Here is a 17,168-nt window from a genome sequence, read left to right as displayed (position 1 = left end):
TATAAAAAGAATAAATAATTACTTAAATTTTTTTGAATAAGACGAATAGTCAAACACGTACTAAAAAGTCAATAGTGTCAAATATTTTGAAGTATTTGCAATGATAATGTTATTATGGTAGAGAATGTGAACCCGTGAGGGAGATGATTTTGCATTGTGAGTTTCTGACAAGCGGAAGCTCTAGAAAGTTCTGCCACTCTGTGAGAGTGCAAAGCTGTTGTGATGTTGCACTTGCACCTGCTGCTGCTGCTGAGGCCCGAAGCGTTGCCGGACCGAGCGGTACGCCATGAGCCCGAGCTTGTGCGCCTTCTCGTACATGGTCTCCGGCCGCAGCGGCGCGACGTGCAGGCCGACGGCGTCGAGCTGCCGGCCGCTCCTCCCCCAGAACCCGACGATGGCGCCGCCGTCCACCGGGAACGCGAACGGCGTGCCCTCCGCCGCGCCGCCGCCTAACGGCCCGTACTCCCTCCGGTTGGTCCTGAACGCCAGCCACCTGATCACCGCCGGCGCGCCGCCCTGCGCCACCGCCGCGTAGTGCCCGCTCACCGCCGTCAGGTACTCCTCCGGGAAGCCCAGCTTGATCTACGTCCCAGCCAAACAGACTCAGGGGGTATTTAGATACATGGATGTAAAATTTTTGCATGTCTCATCGGATATACGGATACACATTTGAAGTATTAAACGTATAATAATAATAAAGCAAATTACAGATTTCGTTTGTAAACCGCGAGACGAATTTATTAAGCCTAATTAATCCGTAATTAGTAAATATTTATTGTAGCACCACATTATCTAATAATGAAACAATTAGGGTTAAAAGATTCGTCTCGCAATTTACACGAAATTTGTATAATTAGTTATTTTTTTCGTTTATATTTAATACTTCATACATGTGTTTAAATATTTGATGTGATATGTTGAAAATTTTTGCCAGGGATCTAAACAGGCCCTCAGCTATGGCTGTGCCAAGAACATTACAAGGTGCAGATGGTATTGGGTGTGCACCTGGGTGGTCTGGTTGCCGCCGGCGCCGCCGTGCCGCTCGCCGGCGACGGCGACGCCGTTCCGGTCATACTCGACGGCGATGGAGTCGATGCACCGGTCGTACGACAGGGTGATGCTACGAACGCCGGTGTGACCGCCGTCGTCCCAGGGGCTCCCTCCGGTGCCGCCCCATGGCCCAACCTTCATGATCTTCTTGGACACAACCATCTTCTTCTGAGGTTGCTGCTCCTGCAAAAAAAAAAGGGATATCCTGTATAATTGAAGTGTATGAGTTGCTCACTGAACTTTTGGATAGAAAAATTCAGATGATTTTTCTGTTCTGCAAGACTGAAAATGAAGTGCATGACTTGCATACCATGTTTGGTTCAGATATGTTAAGAACTACACCAAGTAGTAAGGTGAGCAGCTAAACTTATTCAGAGAACAAGTGCGCTAACAGATAAAAATGGATAGGGATTTTTTTTTGTTTGCAGGAAACAACCAGATGGAAGAACAGAAATATTAGGATATATAGGAAAAATACCACACAGTGGCAATTGGGTGATAAGTGGGAATCAGAACCGGATGCTGTAATGGCAGTACGCTGCTTTCTGGAAAGCTAAGCATATTGTACAGGAAGTTTTTGTTCTCCAAGAGTCCAAGTATAAATTCCGGTAACATGATCCTGCCAATACCTAGTTTTCAGTTCAATGTTACCACTCCTGGTGATTTTTTATTTACATATCGCAGAGCTTTAGTGTAGTACAAGTTTTTTAGGGAAAAGAAATCAAAGTTTGATATTTTGGAAAATAAAGCCTTCATGTTATTTTTGTTCTTCTTCTTATATGGAAGGATATGCAGCTCTCCTGTCTATTCGAGAAAAAAAAAGAAAAAATGCCTTCATGTTGAATCATGAATTGCTCACTTAAACTCCAAGTTCATAAGCATTTGCACGTTAACATCAGATAAAGACCTGAAACAAATGTTGTACCTCATGTCATTACAGTGCTTTGAAAAACAGAAATGAAGATGTAGACAGTGGACTCATACTCATAGGTAACTCCTAGAACTTAGTTCGTTCCAAATTCGTCTGTCCCCAGTCCCCACTGAACAACTCAATCCTTTGAATTTTCTGGAAATAAACTCAGTCCAAATTGGACGCATGAAATTCGCATAACACAATTTATCTCACATATTATTACATGCCTATTACGCAGGGTTGGTGCCCAGAAATACCATTCATGGCCAGTTGGGATTGAGTACTACTACTGCTGAACCAATGTTCAATACAACCTTGTTTGACAGCATCCAGAAAGTCTGAAAACACAACCAGCAGTTGTCGTTTTCTAACTTCAGATGTGGGCTTCACAGCATTTGCAAATTGCAACAATGATGTTCTCTGTGACTTCAAGAAAGTAGTATTTCTGTATACATCAAACACTTGTCTGAAGACAAATGATTGAAGTGTTTGTGATAAGGCCTCCGATCAAGACTTGCATCTCATCTCCATAAAAAGAAAAAGAAAAAGAGAAGTGAAATACAATTCAAGACTTGCATCAGTGCTGCTAGTAGCACAAATGGTTCATCTCTTGCCAACCATCTACTGCACAACAAGATTCCTGAAGTGGTTCGGCTGTGCAATTCATCATCTTCTCCTGAATCCTGGCCTATCAGTCAGAGCCGGTGCTTACACTACAAACAATTGCATTCTCTTCAACTCCTGACCCAATAAAATGGCAATTTGCAGAGAAGCAAGTACAACAGCAGTGGCAACCACATTCCATTGGCAATTTGGCATACATTGTAGTAGCAGCAGTATTGATCTTAGGTGTACAGCCACCTAAAGCTTTTGCTGATCTGTCCTGAGCTAATCAAAGAGCTAATCAAGTTCAAGCAACCCAAATGACAGTGAGTCCCACAATAACAACTTGACAGGTGTGTATGCTGTGTCTGGGCCCTGTTTGGACCATGCTGCATCTTTTTCTTGCATTGGCTGTCAAGTGTTAAAAGCATACTAAACCCCAATTGCTTAATTGCTTTTGCTTCTTTTTTTTTGAGCTAATGCGCCAAATTATGAACTGCTAATTATAGCTTTGGTATGCATGATTAAGTGATTAACAGTTAGCAGTCTCCTGTCTTTAAGCTATGGTTAGAATCCACTTATTGTTGCAAATCTACAATGAGCTGTCTGATTTGAATGTGGGGCCCACAGCCAGTCTCCTCCTCTCCTATATAAAGGCACACACTCTCCTCTAACCCCTCTCACAAATTTCTCTTCAAATTTCAAAGCACACAAATTTTTCTTTCTCTTGCAGTATTATTATTACTACCATGGCATCCAGGATCTTGTACGCAGCCGCCGTCGTCGCGGCCGTCGCCGTGTCGTCCCTCGCCGGCGTCGCCTACGCCGCCGACGCCCCGGCGCCGAGCCCGACCTCCGGCGCGGCCGCCGTCTCGTCGTCGCTCGTCGCCGCCGTCCTCTGCCCCGCCGTCGCGCTCCTCCTCGGCAACCTCCGCCAATGAGCTTGAAGATCATAGTTGAATCGAATGCTGCTGTCAAACATGCGTGATGTGCTACGCATCGCGTGATATCTTCTTCTTCTTGTTCTTCTTCTGTTTGAGATTGCTCGTTTTCTGACCTGTGTGGCATGTATTTTTATCGATTCAGTTGAGACAATTCCTGCAGCAGCATTCATTCAATCTGATTCAGTATTTCATCGTTTTCAGCACTAAGAGCTTGACTGATCATTTGTTTTGATGGTGATACATGTTGCTTTTGGAGTGATGTTTCTTTCATGAGAAAATTTTTGGCGTACCCAGAGATGTAAAAAATAAAATAAAATAATATTTTAAGTTACCAAAATTTTCACTAGAGAATGTTATACCTACTGATAAAAAACGTAAAATCACTTTCTTTCATAGTTAATCAGTAGTGGCGTATTATTTCAAAGAAAAAAAAGAGAGAAAAAACTGTAGTGTCGTAGTCTGCTTTGCTCTTTCTGTTTGGACAAAGCACATATCACTTCCTTTTCTTTCTTTTTTTTTGGTATTTTCTCATACAATTTACATCCCATTCCTAGAGAGAAAAGGTGAAGCTTTAGTTGGGATAGAAAGGGGTTAACAAATGGGATAAAGCGTAAAAGCAGATCAGTAAAGCAGCCATCTCATGGCTGTAAAGCAGCAGGCGTACACGTACATGTTGGAATTCCTTTCGAATTGTTTAACATATATGCTGGCAAAAGGAAATGTATATACCATAGTTGCAGATTTGCAAGTGACATGCGTTGCAATTCTGACATGAATCGGATGTCGGATTTTTCATCGGATCTCCAGTTTCCTACGTTGCAAATGTACAGGATTTAGCAGTTCAGAAGTACTCCAGTACATTTTAGGGCCTGTTTAGATTTCCTGGTAAAATTTGTCACCCTATCACATCAAATGTTTGGACACATGCATAGAGTATTAAATATAAACGAAAAAAATAATTAATTATACAGATTGCATGTAAATTGCGAAACGAATCTTTTAAGCCTAATTGCTCCATGATTCGACAATGTGATGCTACAGTAAACATTTGCTAATAATGGATTAATTAGGCTTAATAAATTCGTCTCGCAGTTTATAGGCGAAATCTCTAATTTGTTTTGTTATTAGTCTATATTTATATCCGATGTGATACGCCAAAACTTTACACCCATAGATAAACACCCCCTTACTGTGAAAGCGAGCGATGAAATTGCAATGACACGAATGCGACATGAAGAATTAGCTCGACGTAGAGCTGTCAGTCGGTTTCAGACCACAATGGAATACAATGGCCATTCAAATCGAAACGTTCGACAGTTTTGTCTGCTCTGAATTACAACAGAAGATTTACGCCTGGCATTATCTCACTCTCTGAATTTACAGCACCAGGTGATAAAAATATTGAAGACTATCAGATTCGTGTTAACTGCTATTGTCATGCACAGGGCAAGCTACACATCGATCAAACTGGACTGGCCTGAGCAGTGTGCTTCACATTTTAGGTAGCAAGACGTATACATGAGAAACTTGGAAAACATTCAGAGCCGCGTTGCTGGTAGGCAGACAGCAGACAGTGTTCAGAGCAAACATATTTCCTGCAGCCTCTGTGTTCTTCTGTGCAGCTTCCAAATTACGACAGTCCAGTCATCTTGATCTCCTCAAATTAAGCGCGAGAAGCGGCGAGCCCGTGATTGTTCCATCAGAAAGCTGAAAAATCTTCAGCTAAATGGGTATGCGCAATTATCTCCTTTCTAATGTTCAGCTGCTTCGTGTTCAGTGATCCTATTATTCAGAGTCGCTGTCCATGTTGTGCATTGCTTTCAACCCCCTGGGGCGCTGTGAAACCAGAAAACAATCAAGGAGGCTCATTTAATCGAGGATGTCATCTAGGGAGTTGCAAGACTGAAATTGATTTTAGCATGTTACTAATCCAATCCAACTCACCTTTTTAGAAACCTTCTTCTCTCGGACTTCGTATCTTTCCAGTGTCAAGTCGCAAAGCCATGTTCCAGGGCATACAAGCTGCCAAAGATGAACAGAACTTAGGGAAGAATAATATGGTGACGGGGTTATATGCAACCTCAAGAGAATCATATCGACAAAACAATAGATATCAATGGTTGTCTGACTCATAACTTAAGCCTGCGTAGGACACAACTAACTAATCATTGATCTGCCATATATTAGAAATGGAACTCAACTGAAACAGCACAGCACTTCCTGGCAAATTGCCTGCCAGATCAGCTCATTGATACAGAAACTGTAATGTAGTCACAAGATGAAAAGTATGGCAATTCGTTTGGCTGCTTCAATGAAGGAAGGTAAGGATCACACTCAATGGTAGGGACTGTACAGATCAAGCATTGAGGTGGCAATCAAATGGAAATCAGCAATCAGCTTTTAATCTGTCTTATGTTTGCTTCAGACAGAAGCATACCGAATTATGGACACCTCTAGGCAAACAAATTTAATAAATGAAGCATCCACTGCATATCAGTATTATATTTGCACGTCTTGTTTGGTTAAGGAGCAAGGCAGGCAGCGTGCGCAGAGGTGGCCCTATGTTCCATGTGATCTCATGTCATCTATTTAAAATTTTTAAAAAAATGCATAGCCAGTATGTCATGGCAAATTCTTGTGTTACTGAACTATAGCACAGTAAGTTAGGAGCTGACAACTACAGGCTAATAGCATGTTGCAATAATGAGTTTAGAATCTCTGTGCAACAAGCAAGGAACATATACACAATTATTTACCATATCATATGCACCAAGGGCCTGTTTAGTTCACGAAAAGGAAACTTTTTGGTGTCACATTGGACGTTTGACCGAATGTTAGAAGAGGTTTTTAGACACGAATAAAAAAGCTAATTTCATAACTCGCATGGAAACCGCGAGACGAATCTTTTGAGCCTAATTAATCTGTCATTAGTACATGTGAGTTACTGTAGCACTTATGGCTAATCATGGACTAATTAGGCTCAAAAGATTCATCTCACGATTTCCCCTATAACTGTGCAATTAGTTTTTTTAAAAATCAATATATTAATGCTCCATGCATGTATCCAAATATTCGATGTGATGTTTTTGGGAACTAAACATGCCCCAAGATAAGAATCCTATGCGCATTGATGTGAACTGGAATGCATTGAATTTAATGAGATATAAAGCTAAGATGAAAGGTGCATACATTCACTGTCCTCTGGATGACTTTGGCTCTCTTCTTGGGCCTCTGAGGAAGCTTGGATCCTTTGAACACCCAGAAGTCCTCTTCTTTCTCTTTGTTCGTCAGGGCGACTGCAAATTTGGGCCAGATCGACCCCTCGCTCCCTGACGACGAACCCTTCTTGTCATCTGGGGAGGTCGGCGGACCTCCATTGTTGTTGATGATGTTGCTGCCCCTTGCAGGGCGTTCTCTTTCAGGTGAGGCGACTGCCCGGATCCCGTTCATCTGATGCTGCTGCGCTGAAGATCTCATTGCTCCAGACTCCTCTGAATTCCTACCAATCCAGAACACCGGCTATTATAAGTGATGCAGAAAAAATGGCAACGTGCTAATGTTATCTTTTGATTTTGGTTTGGTTGTGGTTGCAAGCAACCAATGTTAGATTCTGAAGCTTGTCTGGCCGAAAAGGAGAACATAGAGCCAAAAATGATTATTTTTTTTAGAGGAAAAACTTGGCTGGAGCTCTGCCTATTCATCCGAGGAGTAGTAGAATTAGACAAACCGAACACTTTGACAAAATTGTGCATTTAATTCTCTTCATAAAAAGGTTGTGTACATCTAACCTCCATTAAGCACAGTAACTGTATGTTTAATCTTCAGTAGGCAGTCCTGTGTTTTTCTTATTAGTCAAGCAAAATAAGGTGACAGATAATCTATTGCTAGAAACAAAATGAACATTCAACAACAGTGACTGATTTCGCGGTGAAAACTGGATAAATAGATTTTTATCTCTAAATCTTCTTACAGCAAATCATTCTTAGATTCTCACATAGGGAGAAATGGAGCACCAAAAATGCATGATTCATCACATTTTGGGGGAAGGGACAAGTAAGCAGGCAATAAATTTCAGCAATTACCTATGTCATGTTTCATCATCTCCAGATAAGAAACAAAGTATTACAGGAAGAAAGAGAACGTCACAATGAATGAACAAGTTGTCACCATCCACCTTACGAGTGGTTGTGACTGACTTGAGATAAATATGGTGTTCCCCCCTCAAGCCAAAATTAGTCGACAGAAAATTAGCTGAGACTAGCATCCAAAGGCAGACCGAATGTAATTATGATAAGCTATTAGCGTCAACCTCATACACAGTTGTTTCGCAAAGAACATCGTTGTAGCAAAGCCGCATACACTGGATGAGGCAACCGAAACGGAAGCAGCCTTCACAATTGGCAGTTCCGTTTCAGAAAAGAACTCTTAATAATTCACATATGGCCCTGACCTAGATAGAGATCGACAGCCAAACCAAGTCAGCTAAGTTGGAACCTTGGAGATAGATTGACCAAAAAATTCAGCAAGTACCATCTTGCTTGTTATTGAAAGAACATATCCCTCAAATTGTCCAATATTTTAGCCTTTCAAAGACCCAATTTGAGCATAAAAAGTAACACAATCACCCATAAAAAGTAAAACCAGTATCTAGCACACCAGAATCAAACAAAGAAAATTAGTGTCAAGACCACAAAAACATCATGGTCTTCATTTCACATCCCGTAGACAAACCCAACGATTTTGGACACCATAATCATCTCCCGTTACAAACCAAAACCATCAATTCATTGCTTATAATGTGTGCCTACATCAATATATAAACCACTATTTGTGCTTAGTAACCTCTGCATCATACAGTCACAACGGCAATGACACCCAAAGTGAAACCGAATCAGATCAAGAACACTAACGCTGCTCGATGTCACGTGCCCGGGGCAGCCAATCACGTGACGGCCAGTTGTTCTTTCAACGCAACAGTTACTCCAAATCTTATCGCATTAGTTTAACTGACGCTTAACAACAAAGCAGTCAGAGAGCACACGCAACGGGCACGGCAACATCGCAAATACCAAAAATGATTTTTAAACAAAAAAAAAAGAAATAAAAAGAGAGAGAAAATGGCTACCTGACAGCGCGGTGGTGGGCGTGGCCGGCGGTTGTGTGGTGGCGGTGGTGGTGAGCCGCCGCGGCGGCGGCCGCACGGCGCTGGCTAGCCGCGGCCTTCTCGGCGGCCACGGTGGCGGCGGCGTCGACGTCGCGGCGGTGCACCTTGACGCAGCGCAGCCGCTTCCGGTTGCCCCACTGCAGGAGCAGGTCGCGCTCCGCCGCCGTTCCGCCGCCGCCGCCGCCGCCGCGGGTGGAGCCCCGCGTGTGGTAGTGATTCCTCGCCTCCTTCTCCATTGCCGGACCAGAGCTCGCCCTGCACGTGTCACAGCAACAAAAAAAAAAAGAAAAGAAAAAAAAAACACAGAAATTCAGCAGCAGAAGGGAAGGAAGAAAGATTCATGGTGGGAAGGGAAATTGCTAGAATTTCAATCAGATTGGAATAGTGAAGAATTGCAGAGGAAATTGCTTTGAGGACAGATCAGCTATTCAGCTCAGACCAATTGGTCTAAAAATAATCTCAAGATTTTATTACAAATCTTCCGCTTTAATTCTCCGTACGAACTAGGAGAAGGGCAAGTTCAACAAACTTTAGCTCAATTTCACCCTCCACCCAAAAGTAAAAAAAAAAAAAATCTTCTCAGCTGCCCGATCAAATGACCGGAACAAGATGAGACACCACTAAAATGCAACTCAATTTTAAGGGGCCGAGGAAATCAGCCAGATAAAGTTGCAAACTTTTGGGAGTTTTGCGACCACTTTGCTTTCAAAAATTCAGACTGAAACCTTAAAAAAAATTCAGACTGAACGAACTCAAAATCGGGCAAGAATCAGACAAATTAACAGATCGAATTTAAGATGAAGGTAGATATTCAGTTCAATTTAACTCATCTATTCTGGAAAGAAAAAGCAACCTAGATAAAGGGGAGAAAAAACAGAACGATACAATTTTCGGTAATCCTACAGTAGAGAACCAATATTGAAAATTCAACACAGAAATGGACAGTGAAAAAGTTAGAAAGAGGGGACAACAAATCGGACAAAATTTGAGACGAGAACAAGAAAACGGCGAGCAGACGAACAAGCCAATTTGGGAGCAGAAAAAACAAGAGTAAAATGTGCTAACTTGGTGAGGTATACAAAATCATCAACACGAGAGAAGCAAAACACAGGGGATGACCCAAATCATTACCAGCATCCTACCTAAGGAAAATCAGCTCCCTCTTTCCAATCGACCTACTACAAGGAAAACCAAATTAAAACTGACAAGATTTGTGACGAAATCAAGTCGATCCCAATCAGAACCCCCAACCGCGCAAATCCCAAGTTAGGCAGCTCAGATATGAAGCACACTTGATGCAACTAATGCGTCTTGGCGAAATTGGATTCAAATTACCCAGTCTGAATCATCCCTCACTCCATTCCCAATCGCAGACAGAGGCGCAGACAACGGCAGAAGAATTCCAGCACAGGAAAAAGCAGCCGCAAAAAGGAATTTAATCCCGGGGGAATAAAGAGGGAACTGAATCTTCCAGATCAAACAACCAATTAGCAAGAACCGAAGAATCCAGAATTCGAACAAACCACAAGCCAGAACTCACAACAATTCAGAAGGGAAAATTTATCCATCACTGTGAAAGTAAAACTTTTCCAACTCCAATCCCCACCAAAAATTTTACCAAACAAAACACCACAGAGACAACCAAAAACGCAGCGAATCAAACTGTTAAGGGCAGTACCTGCGAACACCTCGCTCCAATTCACCTGACAAAGCCAAAGATTCCTCACTCCTCTCCTCCTCCTCCTCAAGAACACCGACAGATCAAGAGAAGAACCGACAAAATGGATTCCTCAGGCTGCGGTGAGAAGAGTACGGAACCCAGAGAGAGAAAATCGGGACGCCTTTGTGGCCGGCCGTGTTCTTCCTGTTCCTCCCCCCCACCACCAGAAGCCAGAGCCAGAGGAAGAAGAAGAAGATGAAGCCCATTTTATATGCCATCTCCTCCCCTCTCTCTCTCTCCCCCACTTCTCGACCCGTCTCGGGATGAGCACACCAAATCCGGATCCTATCAGCGCCTCGCTGGCCCGTCCTCAGCCGTTGATCTACAGATCGACGGTCCAGATCGCCCCACCGCGCTCCTCTCCGCGGTAAAACGTGCAATTGCCTCGCTCCCACTAATGGGCTGGGCCGCTACATGGCCCGTAGAATGTGGGCCGTGGACCATGGGCCGTATGACGTGGGCCGAGTACCGTGGGCCTGCCGTGATCCAATTCCCGGCCGTTTCCGATGCGATTCGGCCACTCGATTTCATGATTCCGATCGGAATCGGAATCGCGCCTCTGCGGAATCCATATATATTCGCCGGCTCGCCGCCGCTCTCTCCACCGACCACCATGGCTAGGATGAAGAAGAAGGGCGCGCTCTCTCGCCTCCGGACGGCGACGTCGCGCGCGGCCACCGTGGCTAGGCGGAAGGGTGTCGTCGTCGTCGGTCGCGCCGGGGACTGCGGCGGCGGCGGCGAGGACCGCATCAGCGACCTCCCGGACGACCTGCTGCGCCTCGTCCTGCGCCGGCTCGACACCCGCACGGCGCTCGCCACGGGGGCGCTCTCCAGGCGCTGGGCCTCCCTCTGTCGCGGTCTCGACGCCCTCGACTTCCTCGTCAGCGACGTGCTCCCGCCGCGCTACCACCGGTGCCGCGACCACCTCCTCCTCCACCACCCCCACGCCACTAAAGGCATCGACGCCGACGATGCCAAGGTTGTCGCCGGCAGGTACGAGCGCCTCTCCATGCGGAAAATGGTGGCCTCCATCGACAGCTTCCTCGACGCGGCGCCGGACGACGACGACCCCGATCGACGGAGGAGGATCACTAGGCTGAGGCTGGAGTTCATCATCAATCACCACTCCGACAGCATCAACCGCTTGATCGCCACGGCCATTGATGCTTGGGGGGTCAAGGATCTCGAGATTCTTGCTGGGACGCCCGCGCATCAGCTACGGCCGCTGGACCGCCTCCACATCTTCCCTCACCAAGGTATCTGCTCTGATCCCCGCAGCTCCACTCTGACAAGCCTGACGCTGGCTAACTGCACGATCCCGCCATTGCAAGGGTTCCAAGCTCTGAGGATCCTCGTCTTGCAGCATCTGCCAAGCTCCACGCGTCCAGCAGACTACGAATCGGTGTTCACTTCTTGCACACAGCTGCGAGTGCTGCACCTCAAATCCTGCATGTTCGATGGCGTTCTACGGGTAAACGCTCCGTGTTCATCGATCGAGCAGCTTGTGTTCGACCACTGCGGCGGTGGCCTGATCATTCTCTACGCTCTTCCAAAGCTCGAGGAGATGGCCGTGGTGCAGACCTGCGTATGGTTCCAGCGTGGCTCCATGCCATGCCTCAAACGCCTGAACCTCATCTTTCGATACAAGCATGATCATCACTCCACCTCCATGCCTTGGGGCATGAACCTGATGCAGATTGCTGAGTACACCCCAGAAATAACAGAGCTGTTCCTGGAGTTCACCGGACGCGGGGCGGCGACGATGGATGCGCCGCCATCATCGCCATTGCCGTCGCTGCCAAACCTCCGAAAGCTCGTGGTCGTCGTGCCATCGTCGTGGGACGTCTCATGGCCGCGCCTCCTCTTGGAGGTGGCGCCATGCCTTGAGATCCTCCACGTCCATGTCGCCGCCTGCGAGGACGAGCCCCGCGGCGAGATCTCGTGGCGGCGATGCGAGTCGCGACACAGGAAGCTGAAGGAGTTGGGGATGAGTGGCTTCGAGGGGACGGGAAGGCAGGTTTACTTTGTTAACTTTGTGATGGAGGTATCATTAGCTCTGAAGTCTGTGAGTCTGTGCAAATATGCAGGTGTTTACTGGGACTACGACATTGTTCGTGAAGATCGTCGTTGGAGCAGTGACGACAGAGCTGATGTACTGAAGCAGATCGGTGAGAGAGTTTCTTGCACAGATATTCCGGTTCAGTTAGTCCGGGAGTGATTTCTCATGTTGACTAGCTAGTAAGTTTAATAGTGTAGTCAACTAATAGCTCTAAATCATCTATTGCTAATCTAATAGTCTATTCATATAATAATTGTCTGTAAATATATATATTATATTATTAATATCTGGTCATATCTCTCATACACATTAAAAAAACATCTCTCACATACACACAACGTATTAAATTTGTAGTCCGTTTTTATTCTCTCTCCTATGTTATCTCCTCCACATATATGTTTATAGTTAGCTTATAGTATGCTATTATACTTGTGCTAACAAGATTGAATTATGTTTCTTATTAAGTTCTTAGGTATAACTTTTTATAGGCTTTGCACCCATCAATGTTAATTTTATTATATGTGAAATAGATTTGTAAGTTTCAAACAATTAATGTAAGATGTAAGTTTTGGTACTTGCATTACTGAAATTAATAGTGAAGAGATGTATGCGATTAGGACCCGTATTGAACCCTAAGTTGCATACATGTGGTGAATTAATTCCTTAGCCTTGCAAAATAATAGATACATATGTTCTTGTTTAGTCTTCCGAATTTTCCTTCCCAATATGCATGGTTAACAAAATGACACTTCTCAATCACTGTATGAAATGCCAGTAACCACAACTTCGCAATGTACATTTTTTTTCCAACATTGTTTATCAGAACCAAATAATTATTTGACACTCAAGCGGTAACAAAAAAATAGAATAAATAACAATACAGTTCTCGTGAGTTCTCACATCACATGTAAGAAATGCAGTACCATGTGACACAAACTCTTTTCTCCATTTCTCTTGTTATTTTCAGGAGTCCGGTTATCTTTCCGAGTTAGTCCACTGTGCCCTCCCTTTTCCCTGTAACCCCCCAAAGATCATAGTTGTAAAATCTTTTTTTTCCTTGCTAATATATCGATGCGTAAGATTTTTGCGCATTCACAGAAGAAATGCAGTATCATGGATTATAAGAAGATGTGCAGTCTGCCAGGCAATTCAGTAATAGACAGTTAAAGCAACCAAAAAAATAAATAGACGGGAAATGGTCATTATGTGATTAAAAACCATCGGAACAACCAGAATTGAACAGGAAGGCATAGTGATTCCACTCAGGTTTGTACATAGTAGTTTTTTTTTTCGAACACGTAAAAACTTTGCATGTCATTTGTATTAGAAGCTATAAAAAAATCAATTTACAACCAAGCACTGGGGGTGGGAAAGGGAGAGAATACATACGCCAGCTAGCGACTAAGTAAAGACGCGGCCCCTGAAAAAAGAGGGAAAACAAAGGAGGTTGAGGAAAAGATCAGAGGGGTGGATCTACTCGCAAAAGACCTTAGAATCTTGTCAGTTCAAGAGCTTTCATGATTGATGCCATCCACATCCCGTGGAAATTTGTCTCATACTCTCACCAGGTAAGAACATATTTCTGCAAGCATCTAAATATATGTAGGAATCCATCCTCTCAGTAGAATATTATTAAAAATATATAAGAACAGAGGAAGGTATTACTTTATCAGTTCATTGAACAAATTGTTTCACATAGCATGGTTTATGCTATTGCAGCGGGACTCTCCATCTTACCTTTGAAAGAATTGCTTCAGCAGAAGTTTGGACAGAGGATGGCAACCAAAACAAAACAATAATGCTACTAAAACCATGGACTCATTTCAGTCGCAACATTTCAATTTATTAAAGGCAAAACTATATCCACATCATGCATGTAATATACAGTCGCTTTTCGACATCTTTCACATGTAACTAACAAAGTATAGATGAGAAGGCTTTCCCAAAACTACTTGAATTAGAGTAATTGAGCACTAAATTCTATCAGAAATCTGGTATTGCTGCATCAGTAGTCATCTCCCAGGCTCTATGAACCATGTATACATGCTCACTTTTTAACAAAGCAACAAGCTACAGTACCATCGATACTTCTACTACAAAATTAACAAACTAAAACAGTCTTTCTGTTCCCTCAGATCCTACTATCATCAACTCTATTAGCTGAGCATGCCAACTTCAAGGGGGCAATATGGATTCAAGAGACTCTCTAGGCATCCATGGTAAAAAGACACAGCAGCGGTCAAAAGCCTCCTGAGGTTACTAGGTCTGATAACTTAAGCTTTGGATACAAAACATGAGAGATCACTCAAGAAATACTTGAACTGGAGTTGCTGAGCAAGAAATTTTATCAGCAAGCTGATCCAGTATTTTTGCTCTCTCCTCATCACACCAACGGTGTTGTTGCCTCACAATGTTCCAGTCCCAGTAACCTATTTCCTGAACACGGCCATACTCAAGGAAACAAGCTCCAGTACCATTGACACTTCAATGACAAAGTTAACAAAGTAAATCTGTCTCTCTGTTCCTTCAAAACCAATGATCACCAACTCCTTTAGCCGTTTGTGCTGCAACTTGGATGGCTGCCACAAAATATCATTGCAAGTCTCTCCTTCCCAAGGGGTAATATGGATATGAAGGCTCTCCAGACATGGCGCTGCTTCTAGGAGGAGTCGGGGCCAAGAGATATCCCATGATGAAGGCACATCGGCAATCAGAAGCCTGGTAAGCTTTGGTAACAGCAACGAAGGGCACGAAGGCCGAAACCATCTTTCATATCCGGTGAATCGTATAACCTGGTCAGTTATGTCTGGAGTGAATCCAAGATGCGGCTTGAGATCCAAGTTCGCAGGCAAGCAAAAGTTAAGTTTATGCCTGAGACCATCGCGTTTGAGGTTCAGGCGCACGAGGCGCGGGAAGGATCCAAGCTTGTACCGTACCCAGGTCTGCATGACAACTATACTCTCAAGCATTGGCAGAGCGTGCAGCTCAAACCCAGGGACGCCACAACACTCCAGAACAAGCTGCCTGATCATTGACCTGGGGGCATCAACGAAAACACTACTGCCGCGCTTGCAGGGGCAGGACTTGAGGTGCACCTCTTGCAACTGTAGGCATGAGCTGAACACACTGCTTCGTAGGCTGCCGCGGGTGTGGAGTCCCGCAAGTCTTGCAGGACCAGCTTGGTGAGAGCTTGGAACCCCTGCAATGGGGGAATCACACAGTCCACCAGCTTCAGGCTTCGCAAACGGGATCTGTGCGGGTCATTGCAGAGACCATGGCGACGGAAGATGTGGGCATCCTGAAAATGATGCCGCCAATACGTTGTCCTACCAAGAACCTCTAGATCCTCAACTCCCCAAGTATCAACAGCCTTGGCGACCAAGCGGTTGATGCAGTCGTGGTAGTGTGTGGCGATGAACTCCACCCGCAGCCTACTGATCCTCCTCCGTGGAGCTCCGCCGCCGCCGTCGCCATGGGCAAAACCATCATCGGCGTCGAGGAAGTTGTTGATGGAGGCGACCATGTTTCGCATGGCGAGGCGCTCGTGCCGCCTGATGCTAGCAACGATGGTTCTGAGCTCGTCGGCGCCATCGAACACACCACTGGCGGACTCGTGGAGCTGGATGCACCGGTGGTAGCGCGGCGGGAGGATGTCGCCGACCATGAAATCGAGAGCCTCGAGGCCCGCGCGCGCGAGGCCGGACCAGCGCCTGGAGAGCGCCGCGGTGGCGAGCGCGGAGCGGGTGTCGAGCCTCCGCAGGATGATCAGCAGCAGATCGTCCGTCAGGTCGTCGATGCGGTTGTCGCCGCAAGCCGCGGGCGCCCGCCGGCGGCGGCGGCGGCGGCGGCGATAGGACGAACCTTTCCTCCTCCTAGCCATGGCGGAGTCGCGCGGCGGCGTGGGGTTTGGCGCGCGCATCTGATGCCCTGAGATCGCAATGGCGTCCCCGCGGCCGCGACTAGATAGCATCCGCCGCGGGCCGCAGCTGGAATCCGAACCGGAATCGCACCGAGGCCGCAGCTGCTCATACTATTCGGACTCGATTCGACGGGTGGCTTTGGGGATCGGGGGGGAGGGGCGATGAGGCGGTGACGCCGCCGGAATCCAGTGGAGCCATGGGAGGAGGAAGATAGGAAGCGAGGCCGCCGAGGCTCTGGCGCCGGTGGTTTGGCGGATCCAGCGGCCGGCTCCGGCGCCGGTGGCGAGCGGCGACGGCGAGGCGGTAGGGAAGAAGGATTAGGCCTAAAAAAATAAATAATAGAAAATGTGGAAGGCCCATGGGTGAAACCTGGCAAGATTTCATTGATGGGCCTAATAGTGCGATATCCAGCCCATCTCACAGTAGATGGGCCTGATATTGTGGGCTACCCCCAACTCCTCCCCCTCTCCAAGAGCGAGAAGCCCAAGCTCTGTCATCTATCTGTAAGATACAAATAATTAGAGCACTGTGATTTCATCTTGGTTTTCCAGTAACTTCTAACTGAGTTTAAAGAATCACAGTTAAAAGCATTGTTTGTAAGGGATTTTGATAGAATGAACCAATGGGAAATTTGCTTAGAACAAGCTCGTTGTTTTTTAATCACTAGTGTAGTAGGCTGCTAGTGTGGGCATACAAAATGTTTTATGCTTCCTTCAAGGAGTATACGAGTAGCTTGATTCTTATCAGAAAATTCGAGTCACATGTGTAGGGGCGATAATCGGTCAAGATATATGG

At 45.5% G+C, this 17,168-nt stretch overlaps 3 protein-coding genes, 1 long non-coding RNA gene and 1 other non-coding gene across 6 annotated transcripts; 2 read left to right on the top strand and 3 right to left on the bottom strand.

Moving 5' to 3' along the window:
* Positions 1 to 82: 82 nt before the first annotated feature.
* Positions 83 to 1,531, bottom strand: LOC4339474 (jacalin-related lectin 19). Of its 2 annotated transcripts, none has more exons than XM_015784205.3 (3): positions 1,361 to 1,531; positions 1,006 to 1,233; positions 83 to 582 (listed from the first exon to the last, which is right to left on the bottom strand). In XM_015784205.3, exons 1-3 carry the CDS (start codon positions 1,361 to 1,363, stop codon positions 181 to 183), a joined length of 633 nt encoding a protein of 210 aa, XP_015639691.1. In that variant the 5' UTR covers positions 1,364 to 1,531; the 3' UTR covers positions 83 to 180. The 2 variants fall into 2 exon arrangements, with proteins under 2 accessions (XP_015639691.1, XP_015639692.1); XM_015784206.3 differs by having other exon boundaries at positions 1,006 to 1,255; positions 1,361 to 1,487.
* LOC107281109 (uncharacterized) lies at positions 1,518 to 3,222 on the top strand. Its single transcript, XR_003242422.2, has 3 exons — positions 1,518 to 1,658; positions 1,991 to 2,040; positions 2,202 to 3,222. It is a non-coding gene; the product is annotated as an uncharacterized lncRNA (long non-coding RNA).
* Positions 3,223 to 4,776: 1,554 nt separating this feature from the next.
* Positions 4,777 to 10,572, bottom strand: LOC9268470 (uncharacterized). Its single transcript, XM_066310346.1, has 5 exons — positions 10,353 to 10,572; positions 8,636 to 8,929; positions 6,700 to 7,009; positions 5,455 to 5,532; positions 4,777 to 5,346 (listed from the first exon to the last, which is right to left on the bottom strand). Exons 2-5 carry the CDS (start codon positions 8,908 to 8,910, stop codon positions 5,296 to 5,298), a joined length of 714 nt encoding a protein of 237 aa, XP_066166443.1. The 5' UTR covers positions 8,911 to 8,929; positions 10,353 to 10,572; the 3' UTR covers positions 4,777 to 5,295.
* A 435-nt stretch (positions 10,573 to 11,007) lies between these two features.
* Positions 11,008 to 12,612, top strand: LOC107275701 (putative F-box/LRR-repeat protein At3g44810). The gene has a single exon (XM_026025780.1). The coding sequence runs from the start codon at positions 11,008 to 11,010 to the stop codon at positions 12,610 to 12,612; it is 1,605 nt and encodes a 534-aa protein (XP_025881565.1).
* Positions 12,613 to 14,274: 1,662 nt separating this feature from the next.
* LOC4339473 (uncharacterized) lies at positions 14,275 to 16,678 on the bottom strand. The gene has a single exon (XR_010741732.1). It is a non-coding gene; the product is annotated as an uncharacterized protein (transcript).
* Positions 16,679 to 17,168: the final 490 nt, after the last annotated feature.

This window comes from Oryza sativa, chromosome 5 (genome assembly GCF_034140825.1).
Source record: "Oryza sativa Japonica Group chromosome 5, ASM3414082v1".
Taxonomy (NCBI): Eukaryota; Viridiplantae; Streptophyta; class Magnoliopsida; order Poales; family Poaceae; genus Oryza; species Oryza sativa.
The sequence above is the reverse complement of the archived record's forward strand: the minus strand, read 5'-3'. Positions and strand labels throughout refer to the sequence as shown.

What these genes read in the sequence shown, in the direction of transcription:
- LOC4339474 (XM_015784205.3), bottom strand. An exon ending in GCGGCAACCAGACCACCCAG is followed by an intron (nt 583 to 1,005) that starts GTGCACACCCAA and finishes GCTGGGACGTAG; the next exon opens with ATCAAGCTGGGCTTCCCGGA.
- LOC9268470 (XM_066310346.1), bottom strand. Translation starts at nt 8,910, where the DNA reads ATGGAGAAGGAGGCGAGGAATCACTACCACACGCGGGGCTCCACCCGC. An exon ending in GCCCACCACCGCGCTGTCAG is followed by an intron (nt 7,010 to 8,635) that starts GTAGCCATTTTC and finishes CTGGATTGGTAG; the next exon opens with GAATTCAGAGGAGTCTGGAG. An exon ending in TCATCCAGAGGACAGTGAAT is followed by an intron (nt 5,533 to 6,699) that starts GTATGCACCTTT and finishes CATCTTTGGCAG; the next exon opens with CTTGTATGCCCTGGAACATG.
- LOC107275701 (XM_026025780.1), top strand. Translation starts at nt 11,008, where the DNA reads ATGGCTAGGATGAAGAAGAAGGGCGCGCTCTCTCGCCTCCGGACGGCG.